This window comes from Armigeres subalbatus, chromosome 3, assembly GCF_024139115.2.
Source record: "Armigeres subalbatus isolate Guangzhou_Male chromosome 3, GZ_Asu_2, whole genome shotgun sequence".
Lineage (NCBI taxonomy): Eukaryota > Metazoa > Arthropoda > Insecta > Diptera > Culicidae > Armigeres > Armigeres subalbatus.
Window position 1 is genome coordinate 210,576,868 of NC_085141.1, and position 22,585 is coordinate 210,599,452.

General features: G+C 37.3%; 1 protein-coding gene across 7 annotated transcripts in view; it reads left to right on the top strand.

Annotated features, from left to right (window-relative positions):
* The window catches only part of LOC134228053 (uncharacterized), a 229,213-nt gene extending 213,472 nt beyond the window's left edge, over positions 1-15,741 (top strand). For 5 of the 7 annotated variants that reach the window (XM_062709817.1, XM_062709815.1, XM_062709814.1 and 2 more), the window contains 4 exons: positions 11,934-12,223; positions 12,289-12,650; positions 12,705-12,873; positions 13,040-15,741. In XM_062709817.1, coding sequence (XP_062565801.1) covers positions 11,934-12,223; positions 12,289-12,650; positions 12,705-12,873; positions 13,040-14,152 — 1,934 coding nt within the window. In that variant the 3' untranslated portion in view covers positions 14,153-15,741. The remainder of the gene's footprint in view (positions 1-11,933; positions 12,224-12,288; positions 12,651-12,704; positions 12,874-13,039) is intronic. The other 2 variants (XM_062709818.1, XM_062709820.1) reach the window with 1 other exon arrangement.
* The last annotated feature ends 6,844 nt before the right edge of the window (positions 15,742-22,585 follow it).

Below are 22,585 nucleotides of genomic sequence, written 5' to 3' on the forward strand. Positions count from 1 at the left end.
GGATGAAAACTCACCAACTCCATGCTTAACTGTAGGCCGATAACACTCCTTTTTCAAACGTTCACCGGTTCGCCGCCATTTTCTTGTTATAGCTTACTTACTTGAGTATTAATAGCATCAGGCCCAAATAGCATTACTTTCGTCTCGTCCGATAAAATCACCTTATCGCGGGTCCATGGAATCTTTTTTTTTAATATTTTTTGCGGACAACCGTTGAAACCTTTCTCATGAAGACGATTTCGTACGGATTGTGATATCAGTTGAATTAAAAACTCGCTTTCAATCTGTTTCGCAATTTTCGCAGCTGATAGTTTCCGATCCAGCTTCGCCTTGTTTACGATTGTTCTGTCAATTCGGCGAGTGTCGTTGAAGGACGCCTCGATTAATTCTTAATAAATTCATCATAAAATTGGTTCAAACTAAAGCGGCAAATAGGACAACCTTCACAAAGATGTTGCAAGGGTGAATAGTAAAATTTTTGGTTTGCATAGTTATAGGAAGAGCTATTTATCACATGGCATGTATGCAGGTAAAATGAACACTTGTATCAAACTTATACAAATTTATGATGAAAGTTGTGCAATTGTGAAGCGGAAGTTCAAAAAACAAACCACATCTCGATGTTCTATATCTCGATATCTCTCCCTATGTCGATGGTTTCCTCAGTCCCTTCAATCTACATACCTTTGGGCTTTCTACATCTCGATAACCTCCCTATCTCGATATCTCTATATCTCGATGGGTTCTGATCATATTTTGTTCAGGATTCTCTCTCCTTATGTCGATATGGTCAGATTTTTAGGCTACTAGACTATCTTTGGACAATAACAAACACATCAACAACAGGAAACGACATTTGTTTTGTTGTCGTTTTTCATAGCAACGAGCTTTTTTGGATCTAGTATCCATTTCAATTTTCCTCCCATTCCTCGATCTCTCTATATCTCGATGGTCCTTTCAATATCGAGATGTGGAGAGGCGACTGCATATCTTTTTTTTTTTATTTCTTTATTAAAGAGGCTTGCAGCCCTAGGCTGGCTCACCTCTGGAGAGGGAACAAACCATATCAAATAATCGAGATAAAACTTTGAATATCTAAATTTAATTTCAAAATAATTGATAGCTATTCCAAAACTTTTTTTCTTCTTTTCATTATTTTGATAATTAATTGGTTATATTTACGGCGCTGGAATTTAAAAAATGAAAATTGAATGTTACAAAAGGGTTTTAGATTCGATGTTCATTTTACCACCAGGAAGTGTTCATTTTACCCGCACTATGTCTGTACATACGAAATTTCAATGTTTTTTAATTCTTAGAAAAACTATGTAAAACGATGTTCAGTGCAATAAGAATATGAGTTAAATTGTTGGTTGGATTTTCTTTGAAAAATCCTCCGGAAACAACTTCGGAAATAAATATAGAAATTATTTTTAAAATATATTTCTTCGAAAATTGAAAAAATAAATTTTAAGAATTACTTCAGAATCTAATTCAGGATTTCCTTCGGAATTCAAAACTTCCTCTGGAATTCTTTAGGAAATTCTTCGAATCATTCATTTTGAAATAGGGGTGATCGGGGCAATATGGGCCACCTAAGGAAATCGTTCCGAAAAGCGCGGAAAAGCTCAAAAAAACATCGTTCAAATGTAGTTGACTTATACTAGAGAATGTTACCTTTCATATAACGTCGATGAATGGCGAAAAATGCGTTTGGAAATTGTTGGAATGCACTTTTGAAAATGTATTGATTTCAATGTGGGTTCCCGACTATACGGGGCAATATGAGCCACCATTTGGGGCAGCATGGGCCACCCATCCACAACGTTTATTTAGGCGAAAAAAGTATGGTAATATGGAAGAATATGATATTCCTACAACAGTTGTGAGTATTCCATACCAAATAAAATTAAAAAACCGCACAACAGCGGACTGAACCGATTTGTCACTCTTCACCGTTTGAACAGCCACATTTCAATTGGTCAATGATCATTTTTTCTGTTTCAATCGCAGTGATGCGCTGTTGTAGTTTTTCCGTAATGAATCTTACATATATGATAATATTCTTGTATTTGACTACTGAAATTTGAACTTGTTCGCATTTTAAGGCCTGATATCTTGCTTTGTGCAGGTATGCCCATAGTGCCCCATAGAGACCGGTTTTGGGAAAAAAAAAGTTTTATGATAAATTCAGATTTGTATCAATGCAAACATGTGTGCACAATATTCAATTTTAATATATCTTTTGATTGTGGTGTATTTTTGACCTGTATTTTAATCAGTTTTGTGTCAAAACCTTATTTATAAACTTCAAATCTTATAATAATTTTGCCTATGCAGCGAAAATTTACATTTTCAAGTGTATTTTCATGTTTGAATTGAATTTTAATGCGGTTTTCACGTTGATGCATATGTGGAGCATCCTCTTAAAGATCATATAACTTTTACATGATAAAACTTGTCAATAAGCTCAAAATGAGGGTGGCTCATATTGCCCCGTATGTTCATATTGCCCCTACTGCCCCTATATGATAATATTCTTGTATTTGACTACTGAAATTTGAACTTGTTCGTATTTTAAGGCCTGATATCTTGCTCTGTGCAGGTATGCCCATATTGCCCCATAGAGACTGGTTTTGGAAAAAAAAGTTTTATGATAAATTCAGATTTGTATCAATACAAACATGTGTGTACAATATTCAATTTTAATATATCTTTTGATTGTGGTGTATTTTTGACCTGTATTTTAATCAGTTTTGTGTCAAAACCTTATTTATAAACTTCAAATCTTATAATAATTTTGCCTATGCAGCAAAAATTTACATTTTCAAGTGTATTTTCATGTTTGAATTGAATTTTAATGCGGTTTTCACGTTGATGCATATGTGTAGCATCCTCTTAAAGATCATATAACTTTTACATGCTAAAACTTGTCAATAAGCTCAAAATGAGGGTGGCTCATATTGCCCCGTATGTTCATATTGCCCCTACTACCCCTATATTCACGAAATCTTTTTAAACATTCTCCGGAAATATTTTCCGGAACTCCTTTAGAAATATCTTACGGAAAATTCCTTTTCTTTTTGATATTTGAATTCTTTTGAATTTTGAATTCTTTCAGAAATTCTTGTTAGCTTTGAACTTAATTTTTCTAAGACGGTGATAAAAATAAAAAAAAAAACAGGATTTTCTAAAAAGTCCTCCAGAAATTCCTTTAGAACTTTCTCCAGCAAATGTTTCAAAACTTTCTGCAGAAAATTACTTAGGATATTCCTCAGTTTTTCAGCAACTTTTCCAGAAATTTCTTCGGAAATTCCTCTGGAATTTTCTTCAGAATTTCCAGAATTTCTTAAAACATTCCTGAGAAAAAAATTTTCGGTAATACCAGCGGAAGATCCTTCGAAGAATTCTTTCGATTTTTTAGGAATTCCTTTGGAAATAGCATTTGGAATTTCATGAGAAATCTTCGACAAAACAAAATAGAAAATTCCATCAAAAATTCCTCCAAACATTCTGTTGGAAATACCTTCAAGGCAGTATTGAAATATCTGGAAGAATACATCCAACAAAATATCGGATAGAATTCAGGTATTTTGTATGGTTTTATTGAAGAATGGAATTCCTAAAAGAATCTCTGACAAAAATATCAAAGGAATTTCCGATGAAAAAATCCTACATTTCTCCAGACTTTTATTCTGGAATTTCTCTACAAATTTCATCGGAAATTTGGAATAATTGATATTAGATTTTTTTTAGAATAATGTAATGGCGTATATAATTAAATTTCAGTGAACATATCCAATTTGGCCCCATCGTGCCCTAGTTTAAATCCACTAAAGATCGCGGATTCTCAATAAATTAATATTCATGCAAGCGATGCAACGAAAAGCAAGCCTTGTGTTTGCTGTGCCTTTAAGCGTGTGCTTTATATAGAAATGTAATGAAGAATTCAATTCCTCGGGTCATTTTTCTAAGTACCGTCAAACGGGGTGACTTGCAACAGCGTGACTTGCAACACTTGCGTTTTCCACAAGTTTTGTTTTTTTACAATAAAAATAAGGTGAACTCTCCCTAACTCGATGTTCTGTAACTCGATATTTTCCCTTACTCGATGAAATACAAAGTCCCTTGAATTTAACATACTGCGTTACCTCCGTAAGTCGATACCTCCCTTACTCGATATTCTCTAAGTCGAAGTAATTTCCCAAAGCATTTTCACCTCGCTAACTCGATGTTGTCAGAATTAGTTCACATGCACAACATATATGATGTCGGGCCATTTGGACGAATGCCGTTTGGTCGAATGTCATTTGTCCGAAAAGCTAAAAAACTTATATTGTGAGTAGTGAAAAGTTATAAATGAGAAGTGAGTAGTAAGAATTAGATTTCGCACATCTCATAAGAAATAAGACGTGACAAATAGGAAGTGAATAGAGATTTAAAAGTGAGAAGTAATAAGTGAGACGTGAGAAGAGAAAAGTGTGAAGTGAAAAATGAGAAGTGAGAGGTAAGAATTGAGAAATAGAAGTGAAAAGAGAGAAATTTGAGAAATGAGAACTGTGCAGTGAGAAGTGAGAAATTCAAAATGAGAAGTGAAAAGTAAGAAGTGAGAAGTAAGATTTGAGTAGTTAGAAGTGAGAAGTGAGAAATTCGAAGTGAATAGTGTGAAATGAGAAGCGAAAAGTGGGAAGTGAAAAGTGAGAAGTAAGAAGTATGAAGTGAGAGGTGAGCAGTTAAAAGTGAAAAATTTGAGATGTGATAAGTTAGAAATGAAAAGTGAATAGGAATTTTAACTATTCGGCCAAACGGCGTTCGACCAAATGACCCTTTCGTCCAAAAATTCTACCAAATGACCCTAAACCATATTTCTACACGTTATGGAAACTTTTGGAAAAAAATATAAATGTGTTCTCTATCTCGATACCTCCCTAACTCGATGGTCCTTTCAATATCGAGTTAGGGAGAGTTCACTACCCAAACATCGACTTATATCATCACGCGTCCCTAGTTTACATTGTATTTGTTGTGCCTAGTTGGTATTTAGGTGAAAATATAACTCACTGTTGTTTTTTTATATTATTTTGTGAAACTGTTTCGTAAATTGAAAGTCAAACGTCGTAAATCGTAAGTCCGTGTATCAAATTGAAAATAATTTCACCAAAATTGATCCCCTCTCCAGTTACAGTATCTAATAAGGTTTGTAATTCCGCAAAAACTATAAAATAATAAAATTGTTTGTTTTTGAAATATCAACTTTTTTGAAATTTGTCCCCATGCGGGGTGACTTGCAACAGCTGATACACGATAGTTTTATTTTTCAAAAACTGCTAATTCAGTTTTTAAACATTTTTTTTAACTGAAATTGATTTTGATGTTACAGAATTTTTGTACCATGCCGCGAAACTACAAGAAACCTGCAGGAAGTCGCATGTATGCTATTTTTTCAAAGGAAACTTTCATGAAGGCAGCGGTAGAAGTTAAAAACACAAATAGTTTATCCGGGAAGCCGCTCGACGGTACGATTTGACCCCAACAGCAATTTCACATTATCTTAATACAGAAAATAGTAAAACTAAGACTCACGGTGGTCAAAACGGTGTTGAATCCCCAAGAAGATCCAACACTGGTGGATGGTTTGCTGCTTGCTGCGGAGTGGGAAATGCCTTTTCAAAATAAAGGTCCTAAAATAATCGTGGAAATGTGGATGGCAGGGAAATAAAGGAGAACCGTTTTAAAAACAACTATCCAGGGAATGACCGATTGTGTACACCATTCTTAAACCGACATAAAGCACTTTCAAACCGACGAATTGAAAATATCAATCTATCCGTTAAAATCGTAAAAAAGCGGAATAAGGGGAGGAGGGGATTCCCTCAAATAAGGCCCCTGCCTTGACAGTGGTGAAGAATGACCCAGGATGAACAATCACTATGATTAAGTTGTTCTAAAACATGTTCTGATTGAATTAGATGAAGTGTTGCAAGTCACCCCGCAGTAGGGGTGGCTTGCAACAACCATCATTTTGATATTATTTTCATATTTTTATTACTGTTGTATATCTGATTATATGTCTAATCACTAATATTAGGACACATTAGAAGTATCATATACTAATAGAATTAATAAATCCTTTTAATTCAGAATTATTGAGAGAGAACTTGAAAAGTGTTGCAAGTCACCCCGTTTGACGGTAACAAACAATTTTGTAGGAATTGTTCGCAAGAAAAGCTGTTTAACACTGCTAGCTGAGCCTTATATAAAAAAAAATATTCGCCCATAAAGTACATGATAGTACAACATTTAAGTAGTGTAAAATAAGGATGATTACTCATGCTTCGATATAACGTACAACTTTGAAATCGATATGTACGTTATATCGAAGTTTACCTGTATTACATTGTTTATTTTTTATGATTTCATTATTTTATTTTATATTACACTAGCAGACCCGACGAACTTGTTTCGATTAAAATCATGAATAAATTGATATTTCATTTATTTCCAAAGTAGGGAGGGGCTTCGAATCATCTTAAGAACCTTCTCCGGCCCCAAAAATCTCTACATGCAATTTTTCACGCCGATCGATTCAGTAGTTTCCGAGTCCATAAGTACCAAACGACTCAACTTGACAAGCTGAGGTTGTGTTTATATGTGTATGTGTGTATGTATGTCTGTACATAAAAAACTTACACATGTTTCTTGCGCGTATAATAAACAGATTTGCTCGCAAAAATTGCACGAGAAAAACACTTTTACCGTAAGGTGGATCAATTAGGATTTTTTTTTCAATTGTGGCATTTTCGTTCCAATCATGATTTTATATTAACCGCCGTTTATATTAAACACCGGAATATTATACACCGTTGAAAGCATTTTTCATAGTACATTAGTTTTATTACTCATTTTTTCTCATAGGTTTTAGCATGGAAGGGACAACGAGCGACAAATGATTTTCCCATGATTCAATAGCGTTAACTTTATAGTTTTGAATAGGGGTAATTTGATTTGCACGATTTTGCTCGTTTTGTAGATTTTTTATACTGAAAAATTTCATTTTTTGCTAGGAAATCTCAAATATCTCTTTATATATAAGAGATAAAAATAATGTTTTTTTAGCAAACGGTGTATTTTTTTATAACGCTTCAAATTGTAGAACATTTAAAAATTGTAGAAAATCTATACAAAAGTTAATTTAAATTAAGATTTTCAGTGTATTTTTATTGAAAAATCAATTTTTATCATTGAAATTTAGAGATAGACCTATAGTGTCTTCAGCAAATGACTTTCTCTACAACTTTGCCTAACAAACGAATTTTTTAAAATCTATGATGAATAAAATAATAAATTTTGTTTCTCACTTCTAGGTGGATTAATCACAAAACAGATACATCAAAAAAATCAAGAATATTTAATGGAATCACTTTGCTGAAGAACGTATAGGTCTAAAATGCTTTTTAACGCGCCAAAATAATTTCGATCACGTTTTCCCTAAAAGGAAACAGTGTGCAATGGCGCTTATTCAGATTTTTTTAATCTGTTAAATAAGTTTTATACAGCCACTGAATTCAATTTGATTAAATATTATTTGAGAGGAGAGTAAATGTCGGAGTTTATTTATTGTTTTTTTTTTTGTGAAAACTGAAATATCAATTTTGTTGATACCTAGATACCGCTGCTCTGCCATCACCGTCTTTTTGACATATGTGAATAATAAAGAAAATTATGGATCATCATTCACTATATAAATCAAATAGCGATCCGACGGATACAAGGATGTTAACGATCATTCAGTAATTTGCGTTTGATCATTTAGTAGTTTGTCAATAACACAGTCCAGAAGCTAAATTTCAAAATATGATGTATGGTGGACTTCTAGTGCGAAGGTTTTTCTACAACTTTGCTATATGGTTTGTTATTAGAATTCAACTAATAACGGAGTTAGAGCGCTAGTTGCAGCAACTTAAACTAAATGATTGGAATTTTGTTATCATTTAGTCTAAGTTACTGAAACTATAGCTATAACTCCGTTACTAGTGGAATTCAAACCACGAACCATTAGGCAGAGTTGTAGAAAATCCTTTGCACTAGAAGTCCACCATACAACGTATTTTGAAATTCAGCTTCTGGAATGTGTTATTGACAAACTACTAAATGATCGAACGCAAATAACTGAATGATCGTTAACATCCTTGGATACAAGATGACTAAATGTGAACTAAAAATGGGAAAAATGAACGCAAGATATAAGACATTCCATTGTTTTAGAAAATAGTAACGGAAATCTGCTTTCTGCACATTGGTCAAGCGTATCCGTATGTGAGTATGGGTTAACTACACTCGACTCACTAAAACCAAATCCCTTTGCACAAGTCGGTCTCTTAGCACTCAACCCAGGAATATTTCAGACGGCAATGATTGATCCATGAGCATAATGTGCACCTCGCACTACGAGTGACAGTGTGGCCAAGTGGAAGCTGGAAGACCATTTGCGGCATGCCACCTCTGACACTCGACAGCAGTCATCCTACGGACAAACTGGTGCTCGCTGCAGGTCATCGCACTCCTGGTCTCCATGCACTACTTCCATAATATAAATTTGAAAATATGGAAGAATCCTACATCAGACTGGAGAAGGAAACAAATCAGATCGGACTAGTCAATGAAGACGAAGTAGGCTCAAGAAAAGACAACGGCCATTCACCTCGAACTTGTATCAATGGCAAAATCAAGGTGGTTGAAGAACCTCCGATAACGATACCAGCAGACGGATTCGGAGACGTGGCAGGAAAGCGTACGTACTTTAGACTCCAAAAATACTCCGATCGAATAGAGTTCGCCGCCGTACCAAATAGACTCCCTTATTAAACCGGTGACGGTAGTCCTCTTTGGACGAGAGACCTGGACAATGCTTGTGGAGGACCAACGCGCACTTGGAGTAAAAATGGTTCTCTACAACGATCCGACAGGCACAAGATAGGGAGGTGTGCAGCGATCAAGGTGGATCGATCAGGTGGAAGACGATTTATAGACCCTTCGTAGACTGCGTGACTGGTGACGTACAGCAGTGGATAGAGATGACTGTTATGTACCACAGAGGTCACTACGGCCTTAGGCTGAATAAATAATAATAAAACCACATGTGACGCATCACTCGCCTATCGAAGCAGCTTGAATTACATCAGCGATCTCATGGGAACTTCACAGGAGGTACTCCACTTATGATACTTCGCCATCACAAACAGAACACTCGAGATCGAGACCCTTACGGTTACATATTACCAAACTCTTACCATTACTTTTGAACTGTTGGCAAATATGCTGGAATCAAAAGGCTCGTTATGCAATTGATACATCAGGAAACTGGAAAAGCCATCAGTGATATTAAACGCTTTGTGTCAATTTTAAACAATAAGACTCTTTGAAATAAAATTGTTGCTTATTATCTATACGGGAATGCAGCAGAAAGACGGATAAAATGATGAAATGACAGTTTCACGGCTGATACCAGGAAAAAGGAGCATAATGAGCAAAACGACTTGATGGCTATATACTGCCGTTATACGCATAACTGTCCCATGTACATAGGAAATCCCAGCAAACATGGGACAAATATGCGTAAAACGGCAGTATAGTGCATTTAGAAAATCTAATGTGCTAATCACTAGCAATTAAACCTACTGGGACCTGCTTGCTCCTGGATCACTCATGCAGTTTCGGTTGGATTGTGATGTAAACAGCGGGCTTCGCCTAATAGGACAAAATCAGTGAGAATGCCAAAAACACGACAATCTACGGTGGGCTGGTTAGATTAGGGTAGTGTGAATAGGGACATGGAAGACGTAAAAAAAAAGAGCAGAAAAGTTTCAATGAAAATTGTTTGCAATGAGCGGTGATACGAGTGGTGGTTCATTATTTCAGTGAAAGTGCCCACTATTCGTACAGAGTCCATAATAGGCATGTAAACCTTAATGACATTCACTTTTGGTTTTGTTTATCCTATCCTATTTTCTAGTTTGTCGCCAAAATCGGGAAGAAAATGTTGCCAAAAACGGGTGTTGCCAAAATCGGGATGGGACTGTATAACAATAGTGGAAACGTCTTCAATGCAACGTTGTGAATACTTCTCACCGTAATATGGGAAGTTGCTAACAAGCAACTCAATTACATACATGAGCTCTTAACCGATAAGCTTTGTTGCTTATTATGACTATATGAAAGCTGAATAAACGATAAAAGATGAAATATATTCGGCACAAACTGACTAGCTGATAGATATTTGGGTTATATAGTCGAGTTGAAGTTCAAGGGATTATTTGCGGAGGCTTTTCTTTTATTCAGCATTGGCTGCTTTTATTCAAATATTATACAGCTAAAGGCTAGAAGTTGAAGCTTTTAGCACCAAAATTGTTAGTTGGGTTTACACCAGAATCATGCCTTGACTGTCCCATCGAGGTAAATTCGAGCGTAGAACACTACAAACTCTCGGCGCCATTGATTTTATCAGTTTTCTTAAAGATGAGGTCATTTTATGTTTATTTCTAGAAGAAAATCAAAATCGTCTGAAACCGTCATGGCATTCTTATGCGAATCGCGGCAGTATCACAGTATCACTCAAAATAATCCACACATCCATGCTACGTGGAAAATCACGTAGATAGCAGAAAATGAACATCTTTGCAGTTTTATCTGATGACGGTAGCTATTATCGGACATAAGATAGACGTTACACGAACATCATGTCACTTTTACTGTGACAGCTTCGTCACTGTTACGTGAAAATCATGTACGCGACTGATGTTCATTTTGACAGCTAATGTTTGCATTCATTCTAAAAAATGTACTGAAGCGACAAGATTTGTTGTTAAACAGCATAGTATATTAAGCTAACATTATTATTAATTGTGAAAAACCAACTTTAAAAATTGAGGTAAATAAGTCGTAGCCTAAGATCTGAGTTAATTTTTATGTTTCAAGTGTGAGGTAACCGGAACTAGTGATGCAAAAAAACTACGACAGTGAGTGATTATTTTCCAAATTGCACAATAATCAAATCGTACATAAATGATTGTTTATATATTTGCAGGAATCGTGTAATCAACTCAGATCGCCGCCACGAATTCCTTTCCACTATGCAAAGTTATGTCACAAAACACTTTTTGCAATGAGGTTATGAATAAAGACATAAACGCCCTAGCATAAGCCATATCTATGTTACCTCTCTTCAATAAATATAGTTAAATTATCTTAAAAACTTGAGAAGTTTTCATTCCTTTTTCTCACGAAAGAATATTTGGACTAATAATAGTCAACAGAAAATAACTTATTTTTTAATCAAAATATGTATAGAATTCACCGACACATCATCTAAAAGCTACCGCATCATATCGTGTAAGTCACCAAAAAATCACGTAGGAGTTACATGACACTCTGGTGAAGTGAGTGTTCATGAGTTCATTATTTGTTTACTTACGTTTCACGTAGCAGTTACGTGGAAAAGGTGATGGAAAAAAGCCACCTATGTTTTCACGTAATAATGACGTTTGGATTATTTTGATAGAATATTCAAACACTTGTTCCTTTACCTGTTAGCGCAAATTGAGCTTCTGCATGAGCGCATTATGGGGGGATTGTCTCAGAATATAAAAAGAAGAAAATCTTTATTTTCCTTCTTCAAATGTTCCTCAATCATTAAAACAACCTTTTCATAATACATGCTTTATAGAAGGCAGGATCACCGTCTTCGACCAGAGGTCGCACAGACTGAAAACTTAACACCTAACATTAGACAACGCACAGGACATTTACATTATGCATCCACAGTATTATCAATAATTAAATCAATCGTATCGACCTTGATTAATCGAACAGATCTTAGATCGAATTCTGATCTTTCTAGATGATAAAATGCTATAAATCGTTTTCTCATTCAATAGGACATGAAGCATTTGCTTCGCTGGTTGACCTGGCCGTGCAGCAGCCGCCAATGACGGTTCCACACAAGGATGATAAGCGACCATCGATCGTCGAGCAGCAACCTCCACCTCCGCCGCCGACGCATCATGATATGCGCTATCATCCGAGCATGATTCAGATCCACCACCAACAGCAACAACAGCAGCAGCAACACCAGGCTCAACAGCAACATCAGGCAGCCGCTGTTGCGGCTCAACAACACCATGCTGCTGCAGTTCAGCAGCAACAGCACTTACAAAGACAGCAACAGGTATGGTTCCCCCTGCATTATTATTTGTTTACGGTATTTACCATTTGATTTTTCATTATTCGTAGCTGGACCTACAACGTCGGCAGCAACCTCAGTTGCATCCGTCACTGCAGCACGTATCAGTTGCAGGAGTCCTACGAGAGCACCAGATAGACCGTGAGCGCGAGCTCGCAAACTATCGCGAACGTATGGAGCGGGAACGGAACATGCAAGCCGAGCGAGAGCGGTCCATCATGGTCGAGAGGGAACGACAGTTGGAGCGCGAACGGGACCGTGAGAGACGCGAACGAGAACAAAAAGATCAGCGTGATCGTGAATTGCGCGACATGCAGCAGCGTGAGCAGCGTGATCGGGAACGGATGGCTCACCAAGAGGAAGAGGAACGCCGCCGTAAGCATTACGAAATGATCAACGAACGAATGGAAAGGTGAGTTTGCGGGTGGCACCGCAGAAGGTAGCGTTTAGTTATCTCATTTATCAGTTCGCCATTTCGTTACAGGCCCATGGAGCCGGGTATGGGAATGCGACCTTCGTCGGAGGGACCGTTAACGGCTGCCAATCTGATAGATGCGATTATTACCCATCAGATAAACCAGACGGCGTCAGAACCTCCGTTGCCTCCCAGCCGTGATCTACATCGTGCTGCTTACGTGAGTATTGCAAACTGGAAATACTAACCCTGATTTTCGTTCTCGTTTTTTGATTACTCATCCATTCGTTCTATTTTAAAATTAGTTAAGTTTTTTAATTCGCTAAGCCGACAAAACCAAACAACGAAATTTCATAAATAATTTCGTATTTTTCGTATCTTTGCAGTATCCACCTCGTGACCATCGCCAATCAGCGATGAGTGAAAACAATGGAAAATCCCATTCGCCCAATGTGATAAACATCGATGTCGATTCGGATCCGACCCGGAAAAACATAACTCTCGGTGAGCTAACCGATACTATCATAACTAAGGACTATTCTCCGGCTCCCAACCCGTTCCTTCAAATGCGTCCAATGATGGCAATGGATCCGCCCATGGTTCCTTCGTCGGAAGCTTGGAAATATCGACGGATGCCCGCAGGCAAAGATGATCAGTCTCCTCACGGCCAGCCAGTGCAATTACAAGTGCAGGGATCCCCGCAAGGTCCCCCTGGACATCAGTATGTACAGCCGGGTGGCAAAGGCCCCGGTAGATCAACCCCGGATGATCGTCACATCATCCGGATGGCACAATCTCCAACACTGCGAAACAAATTTCACGAATCCGCCTCGCCCGATACTCAGTTCTTTCCTCCCGGAGCGCCGCTGAGTCGCGGCTCTCATGACTTCGCCCTTGATTGTTACGTCAAGAACCTAATTGTGGAAGCAATGCGAACAGAGGGCGACAAAAGAGCTGATGACGCAAGAGACCACCAGTCACCGAGGAATCAATCACCTGCGCAGCACGGTCATGGACATCAAGCCCATCACAACAAGGATCATGACCGTAGTACTACTCCGGGTGATTTGTTGATCGACGAAGAAACCGGTCGACCTGCCTCCGGAAGTAACTCTCATAGGGCTCAGGCGCCAACTCAGCTACTGCCACCTCACTCGCAACCTCAGGGAGGATTGCACAATTCCATCCATTCATCACCCTACCTTGGAAACCAAGCCGGTCCGCCGCCACCTTCTTCGTTTGCTCCACCTACGTACTACCCATACAGTGCTCTAACGGTTTCGGGAGGGCCTGTGGTAGGAAACCTGGGTCCTCCTGGACCACCAACAAAGACGACCCTTATAGTACCAACCCTGGGAGGTGCTGGCAGTAGTAGCGGCATTCCACCTCCAACCAGTGGCGGAGGCATGATCGACGACAGGCAGTCTTCATCGAACGCTTCAATTGAGCCCAAACCGCTGCTTTCTGCTCAGTACGATGCACTCAGCGATGAAGACTAGAACTCATCTGTACCGTTGCATAACGAAAATGATAGAACAACAACACAAGTTGGGTACACATTCAGTATGAATTCTATCTCATGCAAACTTGTAATTTATTATAAATATTAATTATAATACAAAATATGATAATAATACTAAAGTATGAATGAATAAAATTATCTTTGGAAAGGTGAACATGTATGAAGAAAAAACATAAAGAAAAGCAAGAACACTTTCACACTGAATGAAGGCAAAACAGCTAGAGATATACAACGAGAATTATTAATAAACAACACAACCCAGAAAAAGAGGAGAATAGAGTGAAGATTATCGAACTACTCCATTACACAGGAAAACAATCTAACTTCCTAGAAAACAATCTAAAGAAAATAATCTTATCCAGACACGAACTCTCAAACACAGATATAACAGAGTTTAAAGCGCTTAACCCCTCTAAAGAGACGCCCCCGGCTAGAGAAAAAGCGGAGAAACAGAGCACGTGCGAATTATCGATTTGGGAGGTAGACACTTTGGGTCCTCAATCCAGAAACGGGAAACAGGCAAATGTCAGATCTGAATCTGATTAAAGGTTGTCGAAAGTCCTTCAACAACGTTTTAATGTGTTAAACTGAGCAAAGGAACGCAATGTGTAGAGAAAGTAAAATATGTTAATATGGAAAGCAAAGAGGAAAGCTTAACGCAGACACGAACATAGAACATAGAGAAGACGGATTATTTGTACCGAGCTTGTATGGGAAAGCTAGCAACAAACAAATAAATAAATAATAATACAAATAACAATAGTTTGTCAACCAACCAATCCGGGAGAGAATGACACAAACCAGCAAGTAAAAAGAAAAACATCGCTAGGACTGTTTTGAGTTCTCATTGTCGATGTTCTCTGTTTTCCCCTATGTTCAGAGTAAAGAGAAGTTCTGTTTCAAACACACTCCCCCGCTCGCAATTCGGTCGTGCGGTGGGAAACATGGTTTGAAGTTCAGAATGTTAGCCGAAAAACAAAAAAAAAACTGTAAAGAGAGGAACCACACCTGTAGTAGCAAGTAAAGAAAAACACTTTTTAGTAGTATTGGTTAAGATCAGTGCAGGGCAGGCATATGAGAAGCAAGTGAAGCTAATGTTCCAATTAAGTCCAAACTGCTGAGATTACCGCGCTGTACAATATAAAATAAACACAAAGGAAGTAAAACCGCATACTGCATCAAGAAAATAAGAAAAAAAAATTAAAAATCCGAAGATGAGAGAGAAAAGTGGTATGTTATGTTCTCTATAAAGTATAAAAATGCATGTAATTATATTATTGTCAAGTTCATTATAGTTCTGATGAAATTTTAAGTTACTACTTAAAAGAAAAAAAGAGAAACAACTAACAGTTCATTGATTGCTGAAAATATAAATTTAGTTAGGTAGACCAGAAAGAAATTAGAGCGTCTTAAGGCAGAGAGAATCAATGATTAATGATTATTATAACAATTTGTGTTAGGCCTCTTTTTAGTTTGTAATTATTTCCTTCTTTTTCTAAAAAAGTATATATTAACACGATATGCAAAATCTAAGCATTAAGTGAATAAAATATGAAATAATTAAAATTAGCTTATCTATTTACTTAATTTTAGATATGGGTCAAAGTGATGACGTCCTGGTGTGATTACCTACCATAAAAATAACTTTTTCATTTGGGTAGGGGGAATGACGGCTTTGGCAGGTTTTGTTCTATTATTGGCAGGGGGTTTTTTATGACTGACTAGGCTTAAATTTGGCCTAAGCATTCTTTGCATATCAAAGAATATTGTGGCCAAATTTCATAAAATTTGGTCGAAAAAAACCCCCCTGCCAATAATAGAACAAAACCTGCCAAAGCCGTCTTTCCCCCTACCTACATATGTCTAAAAAGTAGAAACGATTTGGTTTTTACTCTACTAAAAAACTCAGCCTGCACTGCAGAAACTGGTCGTCTGACCATGCTAAGATGCTTATTCGAAATTTAGCCACATGAAAAAGTTTTGATTTTCATTTACCACTACTTTTTCGCCCGTTTAGCATTTCCACAAATCAATACATATCGGAAGCACTTTCTCGCTTCAACGGATGACCGTTCGAGTGCCATAGTCGGCCCAGAAATTCCGAGTGGAGCATAGCGTCAGATTCGATGGCGTCTTGAGACAACCCGACACCGATAATATTACACGTTACGATCTTTTCGACCATATCCTTAGCTTAATCCGACGAGAAGTTGCCCGAAAACGATCTCCTGTGACCTTAAGTCATTTAGCTCCCAGCTTGACCGCGGTCTGCTCACATAGTTTCGAATATAGATTTATCATACTCCGTGAATTATAAAACATCCTTTGATGAATACTTGTAGCACCTGCGTGTTCTTAATTGATACACACCATGTCCCATTGACTTATTATAACACAGATTTCAGGTTTGAGTTCAAATTTTGGTGCGTTAACACATGATCTTCTGCCACGGAATCTGGCCTGCTGCCGTCGGAGGGTCGTATCTATAATCTCCTGTATCCAATTTAGGATAACTTTACGCAACATAATGGGTCGTATGAATAAAAAGTAGTAAGTTCGAGTTTACTACATTTTGAGTAGCAAACGTCACTTGTGGAACATGTTCGTATGAATAAAAAAGACTTTACTACTCTACACATTTCGAACATACTACAAACAACTGATTCGGTATGAATATAAGAAGAGTTTACTACTGATTTCCTGTAGTCTGCTCTAGACTTTGCTACTCATGTTTCAAATGCAGATTATTCATCAGAATCGAAGCGAATCGGTTTTGTTCTTCTTCTTCTTCTTCTCTTTTATCTTCTTCTTCTTTCCTCTGTTCGAAGCTATTTTGACAGCTTCGTCGTTTTTGGCCTAGTTGGCCAGACATCAATTTGATTCTTTCTTTCTTTATTGTTTGATTCATCAACAGACAACTTAGGTCCTAATGATGCTTATCCTAATTAATACTAATAAAAGTAATTATAATAAAATCATCGTTAATTATGAAACATGGCAGAATAAGCCCTTGTAAAATTACGACGAATCGTCTGTCGGGATAGATTAAAATCAAAACATGGGGCAACCTCGTTGAATGCCCGCTGTAGACCCACCATCGCTCCACGTTGTCCGTAATTCGTTCTTCGAAAAGGTATCCTCAGCATTCCGTTATTTCGCAGTGCCCTAGGTCGAACGTTCAAGTTTATTGATTCCAGAATTTCAGGGCAGTCGATTCTGCCTTGGAGCGTATCAGCAACGACCATGGCCCGTGCAATGTGCAGGGCTGGTAGCAAGTCACTTTTTAGTGACTTGGTCACTATTTTGAGCCTAGTCACTAAAAATTCACTATTTGCATCCAAAAGTCACTAAAGTCACTATTTTTCGGAAAATGGTCACTAAAGTCACTATTTTCGCACCACCGTTTGTAAAAAAAAGTTCATAATAAAAATCATTTGTATCTACCATTATCATCAACCAAATCAAATGTAAATCTGTTAGCAAAATATATAAAGTTTGAAAAATTGCTCCAAGGCCGTCTTATGAAAGGCAGAGTGGGTTCGAACCATGGACTTCGGGATCGAGAGACACACAGACAGACCACTCAGCGAAGCTTGGGCATACGTTTAGGCAGCACCGTATATAAAGCGCAGGATTGTTACGACTACCGTCGTCGGGGGTGACAATGGGTCAAATGGGGGTGAGAATGGGTCACTATTTCAACTACTTAAAAAGCTTGTAGAATAGATTGAATATATCTGAGGGCAAGAAGACCAAAATATAAGAGACCTTTTTGAACGATTTTGCTGTACTACCTCCAGATGGCCGGTGAGACCGATGACCCATTCTCACCCCCAGACCCATTGTCACCCCCGATGGCGGTACGAGGATTTCGCGATTTTCGCGGTTTTTGCTATTCTCGCGGATTTGATGCGGATTTACATAATGGATTTAGTTTTGGGTGGAAGTTTAATAAATAAGGAGCGTAGGGTTTTGTTTTCGATAGCAAAATGTCGTTGAGAAGGGACCCCACATTTGAAGTCTATGCCTACCCAATTGTTTGGATATTTCCAAGCCATTATTGAATGCATAATACGCTTGAGCACTCGTTTAATAAGCATTTTAAGGGTAAGAACTTCACTTGTTGTCATTTTTATCGTTTCTGAATATCCATTTTTTGTCACGTCAATTTTGACATAATTCCGAGATATTTTTTAGTTTCTGATTGATTAACCCCTCTACGACGAATCACACAGCATGATATTGTCGGCGTAGCACCACATTAGAATTCGGACATCGGGACTTCCGAACCGAACTTTCTTCCGAAGTTTTATCTGTCAAACTAATTGATGCGTTGTTTAGCGCATCTTTATGCGAATCCAGCGCACTACTTCCCAAGTTGGGTAAGTTGCCTGTATCTAGAGAAAAATCCACCTTCGTTATAAAAAGCTTCCTAACTTTGTTTCTCTTATAGGAACTTTCACTGTAATTTCTGTAGCAATGACCGCATAAATCTTTATGTAAAATTCCGTAAAAATTCCGCCTCTAATTTGGGAAATAATTTTCGGAAGGTTTTTCTTAGGAATTCACCAAAAAATATCTGAAGGAATTCTCAAAAAGATTTCTACCGGAATTCATGAAATAATCCGCTTGTATTTGAAGGAGATTTTTTTTCAGGGATTCGCGGAGATATAGTAATTGACGTGCAGTTTCCGCGGAAATTTCTGAAAGACAGCAGGAATGTCTACAAAATATTCTGCCTTGAATTTATGGTATGAAAGAATTTCCGGAAGTTGTTGTGCTGATATTCGCCATCGGATTTCTGTTAGAATTTCCATTTGAACTCCTGGAGATAAATTTCATAAGGATTGAAGTATTTTGTGCACAATTTCTGAAAAAAAAATCCTAGAAATTTTCACAAGGTTTTCCACAGAGAATGAACTTCCGCTGAAATTTCTGAATTTTTTTTAGAGTTTTCCAAAGCAATTTCTGCATCAAATTCAAGATTTTGGTTCACATTTTACGAAACTTGAAACTTAGGAAACTTAGGTTCGGTAAAATTCATGTTATATATGATTTATTGTTTTTAATGAACCCGAGATCAGGGTCTCGAAAAAACAAATGGCTAATGGACTCTATATTAGACTGGCCCAGGAAACAAAAAGTTGTCTGACTCCATGGGGCACCCCCCAGGATTGTGCCTTTGGGTGAGAAAATCAATCTCTGAAAATTTCAGCTCAATCGCTTGTTGCATAAGCTGGCGCATTTGATTTGAAGTTTGTATGGGGATTTCAGCCAAAATGTATAGGAAAATACATCTCCATCACTCTTTCGATCTGGAAATTGGTCCTGATTGCTCGATTGACCTCAGAATTGCAAAAACGGCAGTTGGTATGCTACAGAACAATTTCACAGAACATTATATGATGATTGAATGAACTTTTATATAGGTTTTGGCTAATGCGATTCGATCAATAAATCCAAAAATACACAATTTAGCTCCTAATAAATCAGCCGAATACTATATAAAAGTTCATTCAATCATCATACAATGTTCTGTGAAATTGTTCTGTAGCATACCAACTGCCGTTTTTACAATTCTGAGGTCAATCGAGCAATAAGAACCAATTTCCAGATCGAAAGAGTGATGGAGGTGTATTTTCCTATACATTTTGGCTAAAATCCCCATACAAACTTCAAATCAAATGCGCCAGCTTATGCAACAAGCGATTGAGCTGAAATTTTCAGAGATTGATTTTCTCACCCAAAGGCACAATCCTGGGGGGTGCCCCATGGAGTCAGACAACATTTTTTTCTCCCCATACTAAGCTGGGCCAGTCTACTCTATATGTATTTAAATTTGTTTCAATTAAAAATGTTATTTTTCATTAATAAAAATCGTATTTTAAAAATGTCATCATAATTTTGGATTCTTAAAGTTTTTTTTAACAATTTTTCCTTATAAAGATTCATAAACTTTGTGATTACTCTGTTTAGTAATTGATTAGATCATTTTATTTCTTTTTTGCCGAAAAACCGTGTTAATTTTTCAACGTGCCAAAACGAATGTTCACACGTCTAACTACATAAAAATTAGCGAAAACCCAATCCAAAACATCGTTCTAGCACTTTTTCATACTGTCTTGCAGCTGAATCATCTATATATGGTAAAACTTTTGGGAATATATTTTGACGAGACAATATTTTTTGATCGATAGTAAAAGACAGCGCAAAATTTGTTATACTTCATTCTGCCTTTTTCATACACGAACTGCAGTTTCACGAAAAACTTCGAGCTCATGTTAAACTTTATTACCACAATGCTGTAGAACTTGCTTCAAAATCGTTGTTGAAATTATAAGCCTGGTTTAGTGTAACAACTTGTAATTCGTTACCTGCTCCTGTGTGTTACGGAATAAGGTTTACCATGAAGGCTAGCAATATGCCTCTGGATGTCCCAACGAATACCTTAATCAATATCCAACTCTGTGGTATTTATGATGGTGTCGCCAAGTCGGTTGTCCCCTGCTAAGATCCATCCTCTCCCTAGTTACGATGAAGATGCACACGGCCAGCAGTAGTAAACCTCATGATATTCTAATTTTTGTCTTCTCTTGATTTCTGATAGCATTCTAATAAGGATTAAAAAAAAACATGATATCCCTAGTTTCCGATCTACTACGAGTTACCAATGAACAATACGAATGCAACTCAGCTCACTACCTGGTTGGTACTTCATACAAAAGTCACTATTTGGTCACTTTTTCTGCTTCTGAAGGTCACTATTTGGTCACTTTTTTCGTCATCGTTGGTCACTAAGTCACTATTTTGAACGACATTTTTCGCTACCAGCCCTGAATGTGCCTCCGCAATTGTAGGCTTTCAAGATTCGTTTTGCTTGAACGTATGACGGCTAGCCGTTACGTTCTTCAACTTGGTTTTTTTTTATAGTTTTAATTCACGGTATACAGAAAACAAGGTAGGCTCGTCAAAAAAATGACACTTCGAATGTGACTAGGGCTGTGCACAATGGAGGTTTATCGATATCGACGATATTCATTTGGTGATATATCGGTATCGGCGATATATCGGGTTTGAAAATATCCGATATTGGATCGATATCCAATAAAATAAAAAAAAATACAGTTTTTACCTGAGTTTGTCTACTACCGATTTTATCACGTTTCTAACTCTAATTTGTCACTCCAAAACAATTTGAAAATTTTAGTCGCTCTTATTCATCTTGGTAAAAAAACCGCAAACGACAATAATTTTCATGAAATAACTTTCACCGCCTGTGGTTTATTATGAATGATTTTAGATTTCCTGTCGAGGGTTTTGTAAGCTTTATCGTTCATGCGTTTTGCCTTTCGTCTTAGTGGGTACGTCAATTTCTCAACACCAGACACAATGGACATTTAAAAAATGTGATTGGCTTGCTACATATGTTGGATGTAGTCAGTGAGCCAGTGTATGTAGTTGATTTAATTGGGCATCATCATTACATCGATTACAAAAAAATATCGATATCGGCGATATCTGAGTTCAATGATATCGGATATCGTATCGATAAATTCCATCCGATAATATCGATATTATCGATTTTATCGATATTTGCACAGCCCTAAATGTGACGCATGTTTTATCGCCACATGTTGGAGTACAAAAGTAAGCATGCTGCGACCGTAGAGCATCGTCTCGGTCCAGCTTGTGCAAAGATAGCAGTGACGTCACATGTTTACATTTAAACTGAATGTTTACATACGTGATGAGAATGCCTTGTTTTTTGTATGCCGTGGTTTTAATTTAGCTTGTTTTACAAATTCAGTTACCTCTAGATATAGTTCTATCCATGCTTGTAAAATGTCATCTGCATGTTATTTGACTAATTTGTTCATAACTTTCTTTAGAAGCCAAATTTATTCCATAATTTTAGATGTACTCATAACGCTTGAGTAGGGCTATATTTTTGTCCAAGGGTACATTGCACTAAATATAACATCTGAGGCTGGATAGTGAAAACTCTCCAAAATGTCACGTGTCATTTGACATAATGTCATTTGAATGACATATTGTCTCCCACGCCCCAGATTACATATTTACAGCAATGTCTTGTTAGACAAAGTTGTAGCCACATTTAAGCTCTATAAGTTCTCCATACATCATGAATTGATAGCTACCTTCGGGAAAAAGTTCTATAAAAATTATACGAACGAATGCAAATCACATTTTACAACATTTGTTTAGAGAACATATATGCTTTTAGATTTGTTCATTTGTAATGTTTTCTCTAGATATATTCCTACAGCACATAGGTTGCTATCCTTTGATGCGTCTGTAAAGATTCGTCTTCTTCCGCGGTATTTATGGTTCATCGTGAACAGTACCAGCTGCTTCAATTTAAAGGGATTAGTGTCCTTTTTCGCCGTGG